This window comes from Diplotaxodon limnothrissa, linkage group LG2 (genome assembly GCF_057381915.1).
Source record: "Diplotaxodon limnothrissa isolate DT_005_m linkage group LG2, D_limnothrissa_male_GT1.1, whole genome shotgun sequence".
Lineage (NCBI taxonomy): Eukaryota > Metazoa > Chordata > Actinopteri > Cichliformes > Cichlidae > Diplotaxodon > Diplotaxodon limnothrissa.
In genome coordinates, this window is record NC_140597.1 from 27,613,194 (window position 1) to 27,633,757 (window position 20,564).

Genomic DNA, 20,564 nt, shown 5'->3' on the forward strand with positions numbered 1-20,564 from the left:
GTCCTCTAAACACACGCACGGCACGGTGAAACAGAGAGAGAGAGAGCGAGTGTGACTTGAGCAGAACAAGAGATACAGTGCATGGAGAGGCGGGAGAGATACACCGAATGAGATAAGGAAAGAGTGAGGCAAATAGATCCATTAATTATGCATAGGCCTTTAGAGATGCCAAATGGGGAGTGAAGCCTCCAAGCCAATGCTGAGTGATGTGACGAGACGACGTGATATACAGCTTCCCAGAGATGTAAGAGAGATAATAAATCAATAAGGGCAAATAATTAGAGGTGTAATTTATCCGAACAGGGTTGTCTGTTCCCCTGGTGGAATGGAGGGATATGCCAGGGAGCTGATCTTGAGCTACTCTGCGGTCTTTGTCCCCTCGGTGAGGAAAGGGTAAATGGATGGCAGATTCGGGCCTATAAATATCTCCCCTATCCGTGTCTCACCTCGGCTTGTGGCACTCCCTCGGGGGGATGGCAGCGCAGCAACACCTCCTGGTCCAATGCCACCTCTTTACCCTGCGGCTCCTCCTCAAAGTTCTTTCTCAGGTCTTACAAGAAAAAAAAGAAGAAAAAAAAAGTAGAGAAACAACCAATTAGGATGTGAAAGCTTGCAAAGGTTTGAAAGAAACACTTCTCTCTGCAAATAACTTGGCCTGGTGATGTGTCTAAATTTGCAGCTCTTGAAATGTCCGTCAGTGGCCTCGCCGAGCATGTTGCACTCTAGTTGGCCCCTAAGCCACACTGGGATCGGTGGCACCAACCATGTTGCTTATTACAAGCTGCCTGGCTGGTTCAGAGATGCTTGTCTGCTGCCAGAGGGGCCCGGCATCAAGCAAAAGCAATTGCATTACCCCTCACTCCCACCCACTCTCCTCTCCCCGGCATCCGCCAGCCTCCAGCTTCCATCTGTATGACGGCTTGGAGCAGCCACACGAAAACAAAGCCCTGAGGCGCCTGGACAAGAGCTCCTGCAAGCCTGGCTGACTGCATGGGGCTTCACATTACGTCTCATTGAATACTTACTGTTGCACAAAGTCCTAGTATATATTTGTCTGTAAGCCCCAGCTGTGAATTACACAGGTAAAAACTGGGAACAGTCATTTCTTGCAGGGGAAATAAATGTAGATCCATTTGTATCAGATGAGCCAGACAGGCCGCCGATAGCTGGCGGGACTGGCACAAATTTGATGTGCTCACCCCGGGTTTCAACTCGGAGCGAAGCAATGTGTTATTGTGTTGTAAGAGGCTGAGGGTGCAGCTGTGAGAATTCCTTTAAACAGATGTTGAGCCTGTCCCGACCAATCACACTGAGAGAAAACATTAAGAGAGGCAGGGAGAAACTGACGACATTCGATTTAATTAAAGCTGATAAATTTGGACTGGAGGAGACTTGAGATGTAACAGTGTTGGAAGGCTCGAACCTACGCGAGCGAACAGGCGCGTGCGTGGGAACCTCGCCGATGCGATCGCCTGGTTATGCATCGTTATTCAAGCATGTGCGTGTCCTTATCTTACATCTAACTGACTTTGCTGAGCTCTCACACACGGATGGATAATGAATGTGTGTTTTCAAAACGTCTGGTGGTTTGGAGACGGTGCCGTGTTTGGCTCTGTCTGGAATAATACATATTTATGTGGGAATTAATAGGCGGAATGTTTTAAAATACTCAAATGTAAAATGGCTTCTTCTAATAAAGCTTCTGAGGCTGCGGCGAGGGATGTGTCTGCGTTCCCCAGACAGATTTATGATTGCTGCACAGCAATAAATTTCAAATCTGTTTTTATTTCAGTTACTTTCATAGGGATCATTTCTGATATACTGTATCCAGCAGAAAATATGCTCATGAATACTCAAATTTAGAGCTTCACCCTTTTCTTTTTTAAGACCTTCCTCGAGCAGATACATTATTCTCGGGTTCTTCCTGTCGGGGTTGGATGTTTTCTTCTCACAAGTATCATCACAGGAAGATGATTTAACTAAATTGTAATCACAGTAGTGCACTGTGGTGCAACAGATCATAATGTTCTCTGGGCTAATTGTTAAATGAAAGTTAGTCTCCCCCTCCCAACCACCCAAGGTGAAAACACAATATTCTCTTATTACATGCCGACATGCAATACACAAGCACCTTGTTAGGCAGCAGGCTTTGGATTTGTAATGATGCAGTGCTCATTTGACAGTGCACTCACAAGCAATCCTGATGTATGCTTTCTGGCTCTTCTGGGTTCCGGTGGTGCTCCAGGCGACACACTGACACCAGTACTCATCAAGTCCGAAGATCTTCTCCACCTGCTGCCTGGTTATTTCGATTGTCACCTGCATGACTGGCAGCGCTGGAGAGCAAAAACCCAGAAGAGTCAAAATGTTAGACACAAGACAAGCCCGGCTTTGACAGCAGCAACGAGCTAAGAGGCCAGAAATACTTCTCAAAGGAAAAAATAAAAAAAGAACAAAAACAGAAACAAATGAGCTGAACTGATACCTTAAGTGCATTTTGTACCTTGAACTAAACCAGCAAAGTAAAAAAAGGAGAGGAAGAATAAACAAGCAGAGAACTATAATCATACATAAACAGAGTGCTTGTTAAATGAGAAGAGAGCCTCACAGCTATCCTTGGTGTAATTTGGAGGGCATGAATACAGCAACAGTTAGGAAGGAACAAGGAAGTGCTAAACAAGCACTCGACAAACAAAAATACTCAACATAATCCACGTCTCTATTATTAAATCCAGGAGGAGGGACGAGTTCAGCATTTCCCCACAACCGTGTTGATATAAGTGACGCAGCTGGAACACGGGGCAAAAGTGGCTTTATTGCTTTTCTAGAGGAATGTAAACAGAAGCCTTCTTTAAACAAAGAAAAATTGGGACAAAATCCAACCCGCTAAACCGTCCAAACAACACAGCGTTGTTAGAGTCGTATCTTTTCTTTTTTCTTATATTTGAGAAGCAATCTTTCATTTCATTTTCTTTTGACCTTCTACTTGGGACTTGTAATCCATGGGTAATTCTTATATATTGAGCTGCGACCTTGATCCCTACCATGTGCCTTACTTTGTCTTTGCCCTGATAAAGAGACTGCCGTGTTTTCCTTGAGCTTCCAGCTTTCTCCCTCCCACCCCATCTTATCTGTTCTCTTTGTTGTCTTTTGGAGAGAGGCGTTCATACGAACACATTTTAGAGTCGCAGAGGACACATCCTGGAGACTAACAGGAGCCGCATACAAAGTGCACTATATTCAGATTTCAATGGAAAGCCACTTTCTAACTTCCATTCACACAAAAGCACTCTGACATACTCTTGATTTGACGGTGACAATCATTTCCAGCTCCAGACTGAACCTGACTGAAGTGAGGCGTGCTCCATTACGCCATCACGACTTCACAGCAAAGAGTATCCGAGCAAACCAGCAAAGCATAAATTGGGATTTTTTTTTGCTAAATAATTTGAGGCGTACTGCACATGACTGCACAAGCCCAGGCTGGCCCAATGATGACACGAGCTGTCGGCGAGAGGAGGAGGACGGGCTCCACCGCCGGAGGCCACACAGAGTGATAAGTAGCTGTGAGGGTCACTGGCAGACCGCCATGTATTAGTGTCTAAATGCGGCGGATTTTTTTGCTATATGTGATCACAGTAAATGTGAGTCCATGTGCAGTGAATCCAGCCCCGAAGCACCACTCCGAGCATCAACAACACCTCGTGCTGTGTGCAACATTTCACCAACATGCTCGCTCGCAGTTAATTTAAAAAGTAGAGAAAGTGATCCTCTTATGTTTACTCTGCCTTTTTACAAAGCCTGCCAGAGACTGTCAAAAAAAGTTAGACTCAATTCCAACACGAGACTGGATTGAGAAATCCTCGTTTATTCTTTCTCGTTGTCTTTCTGAAGGTCCACTACCTCTATTAAGCATGTGTGTTTGTTCTCCGTGTGTGCAGCAAGAGTGTTCGGCGCAGGCTGAGAGAGCACCTAAAAGCTAAAGAAATGGCTAAAGTAACAAAATGGGCACTGCAGAGCATGAACAAATGGAGCATAAGAAACCTTCCTTCCTTCTGCAAATAAGCGGCATGGGGAAATTTGGCTTTTACTCTTAAACACGTACACGTGTACGCAACAGCAGTAGCTTTAACTTTACATACATCACTTAAGGATTACGCTTATTTCAGCAGCTACATCTTATAGATTCCAAAGAAAAAAAAAATTAAGCACAGTACTAAATGAAATGTCAAACTCAGGAGAGCAGCGCTTCTTATTGGATGTATATTTACTTTTGCAGTAATGTGCAAATTCTATCTTGTATGCCAGAAAGCGCTTTGAGAGGGAGAAGTTGCACATTTTATTTTTGCTGGTGTACACAGCAAGTGTGTACTTGTTCTTTTGTGCATGTAAGTAATAAAATCTATGAAATGCACATTATATATGGGTGAGTACCTGCTGCAGAGCAAAAACTGGGGAAAAAAAATTAATGTAAAGCATGCACTAAAACCTGAACATTAAACGAACGTTTATTTTGAGGAATCTGTACAGAAACATCTGATCGTCCTGACTTACATTGAGCTCACAGCAAGCAGTTTATGCGCGCAAGCTAGAAAAATATATTTAAATGCATGAATTTGAAATTTGGTATAAAGTGATATTCAGTGCTCGGTATGGCTCAAATTACAGTAGCAATTCGTTTGATTAATGCAAACCTTCCTCCTTCTTTGAGCTAGGGGGTGAAAGGAATAAAGATCAGTATGGAGATGCAAAGCATGAACAATAGCAACCTGAGGTGAGAAATCCTAAGAAGAGCAATTTGAAGCTCTGCTTGCCAGGGTAATTGCATTCTGTTTCCTTATCTTTTCCTGTCTCCATAATTACCTGCTTTCTGTGTCTGACACCTTCCAGTAACACTGCTGTGAGTCACTCTGTTTCACTCCAATTAATAAGTAGGACAAAATAATCTCATCACTTTGAGGACAAAATGCGTCTGTAATTTTACAGCAGTTTATAACGATCGGACAGGCTGCTATTTACTGTTGTTTTCCCCAAAGTCTGCTCCATCAACACAGCTATGAGTAAAACAAAACTTTATGAAAATGACTCCGAGACGACTGACGGAGAAACCACATTATTGATTCCTAGAAAGCTGTCCTTCTGAAAGTGGAGCACCGCCACATTTATGACTCAATTATATTAATATTGATTTATAATAGTATGCTCGCCGCCTTCAAGGTGTTAGGAACGGAAAAGAGGAAATTTACACTTCCTTGCCTGAAAGTGTGCACTTAACATTCCTGTTAAATGATAATTAAAACATGGCACGATTCCTGCAGCCTTTGGTTTGATCTGCAGCCCATTTTCTAAATGAGCTCACATTTAGAAATAAGTGAGAAAATTTTAAAGGGTGATTATGTGATTGACACAGTGTAAATCCAGTGCTGGATCCTTTCTACATTTTTGTAGAGCAGTGGGATAACTTACTAGGCCACATTTGAATACAATTTCTGGAAAGTACACTTCACTATTGTAACACTGCATGGGAATAAATTGGACTGGGAAAAACAGAAAAATAAAACATGAACACAAATGCCACCAGCAGTGGAGTCCTCTCCTGTGGTAATTAATATCACTTTTCACACCAACTACCCACCTGACAAGCTTTAAAGCTGCAGAAACAAAGAAAAAGCATATGCACTCACTGGGCACATCATTAGGTGTACCTGTTCAAATACTTGTTATCAGCCAATCACATGGCAGCAACTCATTGCATTTAGGAATCTACTGGGATTTTCCCTGCAAAGATTTACAGAAATGATATCTTATTGGTCGGAGGAGAACGGCCACACAAGGTTATAAGAAGCTAACAGTAACTAAGACAACCACTTGTTACAACCAAAACATGCAGAAGAGCATATGAATCCACACCATGTTGAACCTTGAAGCAGATGGGCTACAGCAGCTGAAGACCACACTGGGGTCCACTCCTGTTAGCTAAGAACAGGAAACAGAGTCTGTAGTTCACACAGGGTCACCAAAATTGGAAAAGCATTGTGTGATCCGATGAGTTGGCAGGGACAGAATTTCTCATAACATCAATACACGGATCCATCCTGCCTTGTATCGAGTTTCAGGTTTGCACTTGTGGAGTAATTGTTCTGGGGACCATTTCTTGGCACACTTTGGGCCCCTTAGCGCCAACTGAGCATTGTTTAAACACCGCAGCCTACCAGAGTACTGTTGCTGATCATGTCCGTGCCTTTATGACCACAGTGTACACATTTTTTGATGACTGCTTCCAGCAGGGTAACGCACAAAGCTGTCACAATGCTCAAATCATCTCAAACTGGTTTCTTGAACATGACAATGAGATCACTGTACTGCAACGGCCTCCACACCTCCATGTCAATAGAGCACCTTTGGGAGATTCACAGCTGACAAATCCAGCATCTTGGTGAATCTATGCCACGAAGAATTAAGGCAGTGCTAAAGGCAAAAGGGGGTCCGACCCAGTAGTAGAAAGGTGCACTAACATATACAGGGTGTATCGTCATAAAGACTCATCCGACTTCAACGTGCTTTATTTCCATGGATGTTCACTAGTAACGACCGAAACACATACTGTCAGAAAGGGGGGATTCGTGAGTTCCACGTGGTTGCCAGTAGGTAGCTTAACAACAGCAGTGACTCCAGACATGCTTGCAAAGTATGGGACGAGTTTGACTATCGTATGGACAGATTTATCTATATCTCTATCGATTGATCAATAGATAGATATAAAAAAGAAGTACAGATAGCTCTTCATCTTAAACTTTTGGCTTCATATAAAATTTGAATTCTGCTAATCTTCTGCTTGATGCATTCACAAATCGTTTCACTACTTGTACTACTTTAAACGGCTCACAAGATATTCTCTGCATGATGAGCTGCATTTTTTTAAGGCGTGCAAATGGAGCCTGGTCTACCAGAAGTCTAGCTTGTTCTTAGAAAGCCTAAATAACAATATCCTTCTTGGAATTTTGTCAAGTGATCCTGAAAACAGACTGACTTGTGCCACCTGAATAAATTCTAAAGTTAATTTTAGCAAACTTGAATTATTAAACACTAAACCGACCCAATCAGAGCATCTTTGATAGCAAAGTGTTGTTCCTTGGTAATTATTTAAATTCAAATTTAAACACATAACAACTGTAAAATAATCATTTGTACATTTGTAGATTTACCTGAAATACATGCAGGGAAGAGTACTGTGCCCTTTTTAGCAGAGTCGCACACACAGGGTGCTTACAAACTCAATTTAAAATAATTTAATAGGGCAATGTAATGCTGCCAGTGAGGCAAAACCCAGAGGGGGAAAAAGTCAGCAAATCATACTGCTGCTGCTGCTTCTGAGCTGTTGAAGGTGCACAGTATTAACTCAAGCCTCAAACAGACAGTTAGCGGTGTTTGAAGAGATTTTAGTGCCCAAATCAAACTTAAACATAAAAATATGAGGAGACAAATTGGATTTTGAAAATTATCCAATTTCCCAAAGAAAATTGCATCCTTATTTCCCCGTGATTTCGTTTACCTGAACACAAACAATTATGGTAATCAACAATTTTTGTGTAAAGCAGAGAGTGGGAGAGAGAGAGAGGATGCTTTTATCCAAAAAGAAGGATTGGGAAAAGTATCAAGGCCATGGGCTCGGAGACAAATAAAGCAAACAAAAACCCCCAACCCCAAACAAAAAACACACATGGCTCTGCCTTGAGAAGGCCTGAGTTTAAAAAAAAAATGAAATGGAAGAAATAAAAAAGACTGAAGCAAATGCAGAGTGGTTCAGTTCATGAATAAACTGACCTTACTATTGTATGATGGAGTCTTCAGGCAACAGAGTACAATACAAGCTATTACTAGATCCACTGGCACACACACACAGACACGCACACAGGCCACATCCAGAATTACTGTATTGTGTTTTTATTTTAATCTGCAACGAAGACAAGATTATTTACACATGCACTCCATTCAAATGTGCAAGGAGTGTAACGATGAACAAAAGGGACGGGGTCACACTGTGAGAGCACAGACATCTTTCTCTGCGTGTGTGTGTAGGTAGGATGAATCTCCCCCTGAGCCAACAGGGGCTCAACACACACAGGGTAAACATCATTGGACTCAATCCCGGGTGAGTCGATATTGGGCTTGTCTGAGTGCAGGACTTTATTTTTCTCTCCCTCACTCTTGTTTTCGCAGTCTCTGACCTCAATTCCATAGGGGTCATTTGCTTATCAAAGGCAAGGACTGGAACTTGCAGGTCCTGAGTGGGCGCTCATTGTGACCAAGGAAATTCAATTAGGCAGCATCCCTACAGTGTGTGTGGGTGGGATTCATCAGTGGATATAGGAGGATTAGGGTTGGGTGACTCTACATCAGGGGAATGCACCATTTCAAGGGAGAGAGTTCACAATGGTTGATGGGAGGCACCACAGATGAACGCTTTTAAGAATGCACTGTCTGCACATCCCGGCAACCGGTCAAAGCCATACTCTAAGGGTTTTATTTCCTCCTGTGGTTCTTCTTTGTACCAAATGGCATCAGTGTCATCAACGGCACCACAAGTGTCCAAAGCTTCCTTTTACGAAACCAACAATGTGCTCTTCCGCCGGCCAATTTACCTCTCCTACATGAAAGAAGTCCAGACATCAAGCTAGGCTGGCAAAAAAGACAACTTTGGAGCTCACTAAACAGCCTGTCAAAATCAATCCAAAAGCACAGTCACCTACCAACCTATACAGTATTTACAGCTGCAACCCCATGTCACTGAACCAAGGGCACAACTGCCTTATCCAGTCTTCAAACTTCCATTATCATGTAAAGCAGCCCAGTGATGAGTGGGCCACGTTAGGTGACGACGAGAGCTTAAAATGGCAGGTGGCGCCATAAGCGTGCCTCTCCTGACAAGGATAACGTGGCCTTCCGAATAAAGCATGATTCTATTAAAGAGCAGGACAGACGGGAACAGCTGGGGGAGGGGATAAGGAAGCGGGGAGCTTGGTTCACAAGGAATACACTAGGACCTTCCATTCAGGGATGTTGGTGAGGTTGCGACTCGAGTCAGTGGGACAGTGTTCTGGGTCAAGGCTCTGCCTCCGGTTATGACCAGCTTTTCAAGAGCTTCTTTTGATTGAGCTGTCCATTTTTCACAATGAATGCATGCTGCAAGGCCTCTGCTGATGCTCTGAATGTCGTTACAGATTATTCATGGCTGACAAACAGGCAAGCAGGTAGTGCTCCAATCAATCCGGCCAGGTTGAGTCCAATGCCACTCCAAGGAGACTCAGGTGGAAATCTGACAGCAGAGGGGGAAGAGTACAGGACGCAGGATGAAAGACAGATAATATAATACAAATAATAATAATTGTTATCTGAAGGTTACCTTCATTTATGAAGATAATATTTCCGGATAATTAGTTTAATGATTTTGCAAATCCACGGTTCAAGTCATAACATTTTTTTTTAAATTTTTTTGTTAAAAAAACAAAAGAGAAAAAAAAAGATTTTAGCAAATGATTGGATTACGAAGAAAATAACCTCCATTACTTTGATGTAATTCCAGGTTACTCTTTATCTGAAGGACCTTTAAACACGATGGCTTTCATCAGACTGAAAAGCTTTAACCAAGGATTAACCACAGCTTCACATGGTTAATTAGCAAAGGCAACATGAGTGTATGGCTAATTAGTTACAAAGAAATTTCATATATTTCACAACCTTCATTTACTAAAAGTGTTTTAATAGAGAACAGACTGACGTTTGGTTAAACTGTGAATTTCTCAGTTGTTCTCCTGACTGAAGTTTGGTAGGGTGACCATATTTTGATTTCCAAAAAAAGAGGACACTTGGCCCAGTCATGAAGAACTTTAATAATACTGTTTGCTTAAAGAAATTTTTAACATATTAAACGATGCCTTCTCTGTGCGGTTAACGAATGGTGAAATAAAAAAAATGTCATATAGGCTTTTACAAGTCAACAAGTGCAAAATAATAACTCAAAACCCTCTGAAATTAAATTATGGTAAAGAAATAAGGCCTCATCTGTATAAGAAAAATTACCAGTACCGGGACGGTACGAGGGAAATTTCTTTTGCAGTCCGTCTGAAAGGCTGCACTTGCGCTTTGGCATCTTTTAAACCAGCGGTCCCCAACCTTTTTTGTGCCACGGACCTGTTTATGCCCAACAATATTTTCATGGACAGGCCTTTAAGGTGTCGCGGATAAATACAACAAAATAAAACTAGTACCGGTACCGAAAAAAAGCAAATTTATTCATAACACACGTGAAAAGACCCAGGAAAACCGAGTAAACGATAAAAACGATAACAAAATAACGCTGAAAACCGATAAAAACCCTGAAAACTATACATTTCACACCTGAGCCTCAACTCTCGCGGCCCGGTACCAAACGACTCACGGACCGGTACCGGTCCGAGGCCCGGGGGTTGGGGACCGCTGTTTTAAACATCATCAGGTGCGCTGCATCTAGGGTTGCCAACTCCCTGAAAAATAAATAAGGGACACCTCGTGGCCAGGGCCGGGCGACCCAGTTGTCTTCACCCTTCCCAGTGTGCTAGCTCTTTTTTTTGTGTGTGAAATTATTTTTTAACCATTTGACTTGAATTTGATTTAAGCAGATGCATATTCTTTGTGATATGACCATATGGGAAACAAATTATCATTTAGCCATTTATTTTTAGCTCAAAATAACATTAACACAGTAAAACAGGTCTCTTTCTTAAACAGAAGCCTGTCATGCTTAACTTTTGAGAATACAAGTAAATCTTTCTTTAAAAGAACTCTGTCCTGCTTAACTTAAAATTATATAAATTAATAGAAAACAATAGAACAAAATCATTCTTGTAACTGTGCACATATAGTGCATTTAGTACAATTGGCTTCAGTTGAGGTATTATTTCAGCTTTTCTAATGCTAATCAGCTGCTCCTGTTTGTAAACCCGCTTGTTCCCATGAGCTTAACTCATCATCATTATTCATCTATGTATTACTTTTATGTATTAGTCATCTATTTGTTGTAATCATCTATCCTTGCAGTTGTTTATTACACAAAATAAATTATATTATCACACTTCTGGCCACATAGCGCTGATATTCACTGCGCATGCCGATATTAACCTTAACCAGAGGGTTTAAAAAACAAACCAGTGTTTACATACCATATCTGCTTCTGCCATGCCTGGTGGACAAGAAATTGGTTAAGGGTTTCCCGACCTTTCACGCCCCTCATGTTCTTCATGTGCCCACCATTAGAAGCATGCCTATGGAAAAAGTGCGCCCCCACACAGTGCAGTGCGCTTTATAGATGTTATCGTGCACTTTTCCAGCCAGGTGTTTTCCTTTTCCCATTCCTCCCTGTACTTTTGCAGCCTTTTTTTCTTTCTCTGAGCGAACAAACATTGCTGCTCTAATTCTGGGCTCACACTGTGCGATTTTTGGCCCATTTTGAGCCGATTTTTGAGTCATGCGACCGATTTGGTGATCGGCCCAATTTTGGCCTTCATCGTGCATTGTGTAGTATACGTGGGGTAACGAGAAGCGATTAACACCTCGAGCAGCTCCCGATCATCAATCGCTGGTGAGGGTGTCACCGCAGCTGCTCACACTGCTCACGCGCAAACACGTAAACGTCGGTGAAAAAGACGGTGCAGCACAGCAGTGCAGCGTGTGATCTGGACACAAGCGATGGAGGCACAACTTGTAGAACTTTGGAAAGCTCATCCGAGCCTTTTCGATGTGGCATCACAAAATTATCACGACCACAACAACCGTGAAAATAGTTGGATTTACATTGCTGCTCAATCACAGCTGCCTGATCAATGTTTTTCATTAGCAGTTTAGCAAAGTTGATGGTGGTGGTGTGTGTGTGTGTGTGTGTGTGTGTGTGTGTGTGTGTGTGTGTGTGTGTGTGTGTGTGTGTGTGTGTGTGTGTGTGTGTGAGTGAGTGAGTGAAAGACAGAGAGAGCGAGCGACAGAATTTCTGTTATAACCTTCATTTTATGGAGGCACAGTGTGAGCACTCAGGTCGCATCAGAGCATCGGGCGGTATAGTGTGAGACCCTGCATCGTGACCTACAAACTTCTAACCCCTGTGAGTCGATCGTGCAGTTTGAAAATCGCACAGTGTATGTCCAGCTTTAGGTGTACTGTCGTCCGAGACTTGCACCGCAATGTCTGCGTTTGTTTCCCTGTTGGCCATGCTTCTTGTTGTGGTCATCTGTTGTCTTCCGGTATTTTCTCTGTAAGCGACCTTTCCTCGACCAATGCGGTAATCTGAATTGTCATACTCGAATTGTCATAAGTGTGCTGTCAGCTCATTGGTCACAAAGCAGGAGAGGGGCTGGGAATTATGTTTTCCAACAAAGCGTTAATTCCATTAAAAGTTATAGACTACTTTTGATTATCACTGTATTACGGGACAAAGTGCGTCCCTTATTAGCTCAATACCGGACGTGTACTTTTGTTTCTAAATACGGGACGATTCCGTTTTTTAAGGGATGGTTGGCAACCCTAGCTGCATCCCATCTGTGAGGCAGAGCCACAGTCACATGCCGCAGGGGGATGACATCACACATACGGGTGCTCTTGGCCTCTGTAGGCCCATAGAAAAACCCGCACATTTTAATCAATCTCCAAAATCCCCCCGGACAGAACGTGAAAAGTAGGCATGTCCGGGGAAAAGAGGACAGTTGGTCACCCTAAAGTTTGGTCTGTTTACAGCAGCATCCTGCCATGTGATTACATTTGTCCCTAACCATCAGAAACCCTCACATTAACTTTTATCGAGTGGGAAAAAAGTTAGCGTTCATCCTCCAGCTTCACTGTGCTAATGTGTTTTTAATATGCTAACCATAGCTGTGTAGCTAGCCACCACGTCGTAGCACATCATTATATACCAGCTAGCCCAACTTCAGTAACCCTACAAACGTCACTGCTGTTTAGTTTTTTTGTCTTCATTTATGTTGAAAGTGTTAGCAGAGCTGTACATTTTATTTTTTTCAGTCAGAACATGGTATATTATGTTTGGGTGGAAACTAGCGAGCTAACTTCCTGCTAACTTCTAACTCAGTTGAATTATATAAATTCTGTTTTCGAGGATGCCTGGATGTTAAACTTAATTGTTACACCTGGTGGAGCAGCCACACTGACCATTTTATTAAAGATCAAAGAATTTAGACAGTTTGTAACTCTCAGTGATGCCGCAGTGTTCGTTCGACGTTGGGACCTGAAGCATAGCTTGGACCCGGAAACGGCTAATGATGTCAGACTTAAAGACTGGATAGCATGCACAAAAATAATAAGTGGAATGCAGCCATTCTTAATATACATGCTTTCTTTACTTATGTAGAGAGCTTAAGGGATGCCCGTCCCCCATTAAATTGAGGGACCATAATCATGTTGGAGTGGCCCGTTTATTACTGCTGTCTGCATAACATTTAAAGAATCATAAACTTCAACTAAACATGCTAAAAAAAATAATAGAAAAAAGTGTTTACAAATATAACACAATTTTTCATGAAATGAATATCTGCAATTTCCTCCATCTCATTTTTCCCTTTTCAGACGATCCAATCAAACCTTTCAATAAAATGAAAACAGAATTAAATTCCCTTTCCACACAGTGATATTGACTTCAATCTTTAAATATAGTAGATAGACAAGAAAACAGTGTGATAATGGATTATTTCTTCAAGTTGCCATGTTCCCTCTTTTACCCCCATGTGCAAATCTCCTGCCAGAGAGGGAGGCAGGCACTGCTCCCTTTACAGAAATCAAAAACAGACTGAGTTTAAGTCATTAAATATGTGAAAATAACTGTGCTTTGTAATGTGTTTTACAGCATCACGGACCGCAAGCTCTAACTTGTGACTGATGCATTGAATGACAGCCAGGTTATGGCTGATCTTTTCACACAGAGCGTGGCTGCTTCTCTCCATCAGCCCGTGACAGCAGCTGTGCCATCCTCTGCAAAGCCAACAACCCTGTCCGTAACATTTGTTCACAGAATTGTGCATAGCAACACTTTTTAACTGTACGATGTCACAGACAGCAGCTCCAGTGCATAACTGCAGTTCATCAAGTTAAAATAAGAAGCTTCAGATCTCACCTTTGTGGGTAATTCTGATCTTGGTGATAAGGCTTTGATTATCACTTTTAAATGAATCCTTTTAATTTCTATTTTATTTAGTTAGTGGTAGTTTTCACGTTGAAACAGTTGCTTGGTTGCATGATGGAAAGTTGGATTGGCATGCAATCTATGCAGTGTCATCAACTGTCATGGGATCGGGAGTGCTGAAAGTGAAAGTTAATTTCTGATATTACTGTCGTTTGTTTTGTACATTGAGTCAAGGGGCATTGGAACAGTCCATCCACAAGGGGCATAGAAATAATTTAGCAGAGGAGGGTATAGAGGGGGAAATCATCGCACCCCGATTGAGCTACACCATTACAATTTGCCAAATCCCCTCAGTGTCCCATCACGTTTCCACTAGTAATGTAATAAAAGCTCAACAGCAGTAGCCTAACAGCAGGTCAGGTCCCTTACTATGACACCAGACTGCAGTTATTAGTATTGTGTATTCTGTCTGGTTACAAAACTATTACACCACTTAAGATAATTCTTCCTCATGTGTCCTTTTCCATTGTTAACTTGCAATCAAACACAATAAAAATGATTACTTGGAATGCTAAGGCGAGACGGCTTAATTAGATTCAAACCAATTACTTTTTAAACAAAATTTCACATTTAAAAAAAAAAAATCCAAAAAAGATCTGCAGAGCAGGCCACAGCACAATGGGAAGAAGATGACATTTTTGAGTGAAAATGATTTGAGCTCACCAGTAATGAATAATCATGTACACACTCTGTATTCCCCAGGAGAGCGAGATCTTCACAATGCAAGAAAAAAACCCCAAAAAATCCCAACGTCCACCGCCATATTCGTCAGTGACACAACACTACGCTAAGTGCACACACATTCTCACAAGAATGCAGAGTGCAGAATAAATGACGCTCAAGTTGTTTTTAGTTGCACAGGTGTTCACGGGTTTAGAACGTGATAATGATTTACAAAAACTTCAGAATAGCTCTTCTCTGCACCCGAGCAAAGACATCAAAAACCAGACATTAAAATCGAGTTTCCATTAATGTATTTCACATTTTTATCTGGTTGCTAGCTACCGTACAAAAGCCAGAACTGATTACATCAAATGGACATTAATTCAAAGCAATGGATTTTCCTATTTACACTGTCCCTCCATAATTAGTTTGCCTAACCTTTCTTAATCGTGTACACACACACTGCACAGAGGCAGTGCCGTGATTTACCACCGTGCCCTTACCAAAGTGCCCTTTTTGTAATTACTCTCCATCCAATATCCTAACCCCCGATGATTGGCAAGAGCAAAATGTTCCTGATGCCACAGTCTTCTGGCTGGGAGTGACTGGGACCTGCTCCTTTATCTCCCACATACACCTTGTCCTACTGCGAATGAGAACACGTCGGAGGTGAAGGCCCTGAGCACTTTGCTTCTGCTTCCATTACATTTTGCAGAGTGGGAGGATCTGATAGAAGCTTACCCACATGAAAGCCGTGATAATTTGCTCGGGCTAACATGTTTCTCTCCCCCTTGTCTGACATGGCCTTGGGCGCTGAAGTAAATAAGGAAAGCTGCTTCAGGTAAAGCCAGCCTAGCTCCCATCTGGTTGCTGAGTGCTCTGCGCCGTACAAATTACATTAAGACTTCCTCCTCCCTCCTGACGATCTTTTGGTCCCTCTCGGGCCTTTGGCCAGCAGTGTTGTTTCAGTTAGAAGGCAGGAGTTTTTGGTAATCCAATGAAGGTGTGTAGGCGAATGTAAATACTGAGCACAACATCCAGCGTTCAGTAAACAGCCTGGGGAAAAGCAGAGGCTAAAAGTCTTTCTACCTAATTCCATTTCTTTCTACATTTTATTTTTCCTTGAAAGAACTACCAAGATTATAATTTGTATTAATATCAACTTATAGCTTTTGCAGATGATGACTCAGAATGTAGCTTCATTAAACATAAATATTATTTACAGTTCTATAAAAACTGCAAATGAAAATCTCTATGTGGAAGTCACATTTTACTGACACTCATGATCATCAGAAACAGACACAAAGTTACACACACAGTTTTTCTATAATTACTAGAGACAAAGATAACAGTCAGTCGTGTCTTTCACAGTTTCCTGTTTGTGAGCAAAACTCTTGTGGGAGTCCAAAAGTTTTAGAACACAAAGGGGAGAGCTGTCTGTATAAAAAGCTTATACACACACACTCACCAACCACAGGAAGTACACCTTCCTAGTACTGGGTTGGACCCATTTTTGCCTTCAGTACTGCTGTAAGTCTTCACGGCATTGAACAAGGTGCTGGAAATGTTCCTCAGAGATTTTGGTCAATATTGACATGACAGCATCGCACAGCTGCTGCAGATTTATTGATTTAACATCCATGATGTGACTCTACTGTTCCACCACATCCCAAAGGTACTCTATTGGATTAAGATCTGGTGACTGTCAAGGCCATTTGAGCACAATGAACTCATTGTTTTGTTCAAAACCAGTTTGAGACTATTTGAGCTTTGTGACATGATGTGCTTTCCAGCTGGTAGCATTTATCAGATATCAGTACTCACCAGGTCAGGCAACTTTTTCCAATTTTCCAATCTGTTTTCTAATTTTGATGAGCCTGTACAAATTGTAGCTTCAGTTTCCTGTTCTTAGCTTACAGGTGTGAGGCCTGATGTGGTCTTCTGCAGCTGTAGCCCATCTGCTTCAAGGTTTGAAGTGTTGTGTGCTCTTTTGCATCAGTTTCCATCAAATGCCTGATTGCTTTCAATCAGCTTGAAGCATTCATCCCTGCTCAATGGATATTTCGTCTTTTTTTAAGCCCTAGAGATGGTTTTGTAGCTCAACAGCCATTCTATATAGCGTTCCTTCCTTATTCTGATCGGTTTGCCCATGTCTACATTCCTAAATGCATGGATGTAATGGATGGATTTGCATTCTCAGGCAAAAAAGACAAATTCAGGACTGAGAAATCTGACAGGAATTATAGGAAAAACTCCTAATAACAACAGTTGCAATTCCACTTAAAATTCACATTATATACTACAGATGTGGCATCAGACATTTAAACAGAACCATATTATTAATTTACACATGACAGTTTCTCTTTATCTTTGTGCCAGTAATGGAGCCAAAAGCTGAATAATGACAGTTTTGGTGACATTAAAAAAAGGCTGTCAGGCAGGAAAATTCTCTGGTGAATACCAAGTAATTTATTCAGTAATTAAAAGTGGTTAATTATTTGGAAAAAAGAAGGGAAAACAGCACTGAATGTGCAACATAATCCTTTAGAAACTGTAAATATCTTAGCAATGACATTTGATTAAAATCACAAACTCAATTCTGGTCCTGGCCAAATGTTCACATATGGCAATCAGCTAAGTCGAGACAAAAGCCAGAGTGCACTGTGCTCTTAAGAAATGATACATTAACCATTTATTATTATATCACATCTGGCATGAAATCCAGGAATGAAGCACTGGGGAAAACACTGGAGAGTGAGTGTCAACATTGTGCCATGTTGGATATACATAACTGTCACAGAATCAATTTTGCCTCAAGACGTATGGTACAAATAATAGCCTCAACTCTTACTAACCTTTCTCCGTGTTACAAGAGCACCAGAGAACAGCAGCTGAAATAGGATGTGTGAGGGAGCCTCACAGCAATGAAAACAACAGGGGGTAAGGGTTCACCTTCTCTCAAGAGGAATGGGGAAGGAACTGAGAATGCAGAAAACAAAAGTCCACCAAAGGCCTTCTTTGGGGTCTTCACAGCGGATCACCTGCCTCGATCTCAGTCACACCAACTCTCTGCATATCGTCCACTATATCCACGAATCCATGAGTTCTGGATTGGGGTCTTCAGTAGTCATAAAATATAATACAAAAAAATAAGAACAATCATATGCATCAAGATATACATCAGTCAATAGGGTTACAACGATGGGCCGTGTGACTTCAGGACAATTCTTGTCTCAGGTTGGAGGCAAATAGAGAAAGAGACCAAAGGTGTAACCAGGGACTGGTACAGAGTAGGGCTGCCACAAACGATTATTTTGATAGTCGACTAGTCACCGATTATTTTTGCGATTAGTTGACTAATCAGATCATGCATCCATCTGCTCTTATATGACTATCATTAGCTTACAGCTTTAAGTGTTTAAGATATGTGCTAACTAAAAATAAAGACAAGATGACAGTTTATTAAATTTTAATGAAATTTGCAGATTGTTTCGGTGAAGTTTAATAAACTCCTTGCTATCTAAAATATAACGGGACACCGGAGTATATTCTCGAGCATCTCAGGCTTCTGATAATCAGTTGTCTGCTTGACGTTTATTTAGCTGTGTAAAAACTATAACTTTAATTTCAGCCAAACAGATTTATTCAGGAACAAATAAAATACTAAAAAAAGGCCAAACAATAAAATTTTTAAAGTTATCTAAGTGACTCATATATCATGTTTAACCTGAGTAGCGAAAGACAGCGGTGGGTTTGAAAACGATTTGCTGGGAGTCCGGTGCTCTCACGGGCTCTAGTGAGCCTTGCCCTCAGCTAGCTATCGAGCTAGTGGGTAACAGACGCCTCCGAAAACGTCGGAGCGCTTTTGTGGTGTCTTGATAAACTGAGCAGATATTTGAGGTTTACACAGCTACATTCTCGCCTGAAAATATGTTAAACGTTTATTTTGTGACCCAGAAAGAATAATAAGAGTAATATTAAAACTAACTAGCTGCCGCCATTGTTGGAAACTGAGCTGAGCTACTTCTTCTTTGCGGTTTAACGGCAGCTGGCATCCTTGTACATGCAGTGCTGCCATCTTCTGTTTCAGTCCGTTATTACACTCTTAAATTGTACTGCTTATTCCTGCGTCTTTTGGGATCTTACAAAGCTTCAAACGACGCGTCGACTATTAAATCAGTCGTCGACAATTTTGATAGTTGACGTAATCGTGACTAGTCGACTAATCGTGGCAGCCCTAGTACAGAGCTGTACAGACCTAAATACCAACCCTTCTGCTGCATTACAGCGTGTCCACCACCAGAAGCAGACTTCCACTGGTCTGCTCCACACCTAACCTATTTGAAATTTTATTTATTTAGGTTTTATGCACTTTTAAGAGTTCTTGGTGTTTTGCCCTTTTTTGTGGGGAAAAATGGGGAGGTGGTAAAAAAAAAGTCTGAGCATATATTTCCTGTCGTGAGAGAAATGGAAGCTCCGACTTAAACCTGGAAACTGTTCACAGCCTCAGTGTGTAATCTGTTTAAATCCCCTCCAACTACCACAGCGGTCACATGATGCTGAACTTACAAGGCTCTCATTCCAACACGAAGCGCGTTGTTGAGTCCACAATCAAGTATAATGCGACGCGCTGCAGACCGAGCACGGACTGAGCCTTTAAATATTGATTTCTTTGTTCGAAACCAACTGCTTTAATTATTAATGCTGCGGATGCAAGAAAGAGAATTGTGGACTTTATAAATAACCTGACGCTGAAAAAGAAAAAAAAAAAAACTGGGGTGAAAACACAGAGTGGACCTCCTGAGCCTTGTTTAATACCAGAGGTAGCAGATGTTATGAAGGTGGTGTTGGGATAATATGCAGACATGAAGCACAGATGCACAAAACAGCCGAAGCGAACCAAATGTTAAGGAGGAAGTGATGGGCCGTCTTGCAAGACATTTTTTTCCTCCTCCCAATTTATGAACAAATAATTTAAATAATTCTCTAAATAATAAAGTAATTGGCTTTTGACTGCTCTTTAAATACACGTGGCTCCGAAATCTCTCGAAAGACGCAGGAAGAGAAAAACCATCTTCAGAAGAAAAAACGCTAAAACAACACAAATGAATTATTCATTTGAATCACATAAAATCCTCAAGATTGCTTCCTGATGGCTCCCAGACTGGGACGTCTGCTCCTGTTGTTGTCAGCATGCCTCATTGAACACCTGCTTCAATGCAAAGGTTTCCTCAGGTTCCTCAGACGCTCTTTTTCAGCATTCCCCTTTTTGTCCCGTGTCGTGTGGTCAGCACGCTGACCGCAAACACAGAGTCTAGAAGTGTTACACGTGGGCAGGAAAACGCTGACTGCAGACTCCCAGTTTTTATTTCCCGAAACGCGAGGGAGAAAACGTTTGCCTGCTTGTTTTTCACTCTGTCACCCACCCGACCCAAAGTCCAACAGCCTCTATAAAAAGTACACAGGCGATGCACTGTAGGTTTACTTAATGCTTTAGAGTAAATAAATTCTTAAAGCACAATACACACTAGACAGATTTAGATGTCTTTGCTTGTAAAAGCACCATCCCACCTCCATTGAAATACCTATTTGTGACACTTTCTTTCTCCTCTCCCACTCATATTTTACGCAGCACTTCATGACAAAATTGAAGCTATTCTTCTTCCCCTCGCTGCACAAAACAGTC

The 20,564-nt window shown here is 41.6% G+C and overlaps 1 protein-coding gene across 2 annotated transcripts in view; it reads right to left on the reverse strand.

The window, feature by feature from the left end:
* The window catches only part of unc5a (unc-5 netrin receptor A), a 149,463-nt gene that overhangs the window by 39,591 nt on the left and 89,308 nt on the right, over positions 1–20,564 (reverse strand). For both annotated transcript variants that reach the window (XM_085369652.1, XM_085369644.1), the window contains exons 3-4: positions 2,193–2,336; positions 447–550 (exon numbers count right to left, since the gene is read on the reverse strand). In XM_085369652.1, the coding sequence (XP_085225778.1) occupies positions 447–550; positions 2,193–2,336 (248 nt within the window). The remainder of the gene's footprint in view (positions 1–446; positions 551–2,192; positions 2,337–20,564) is intronic.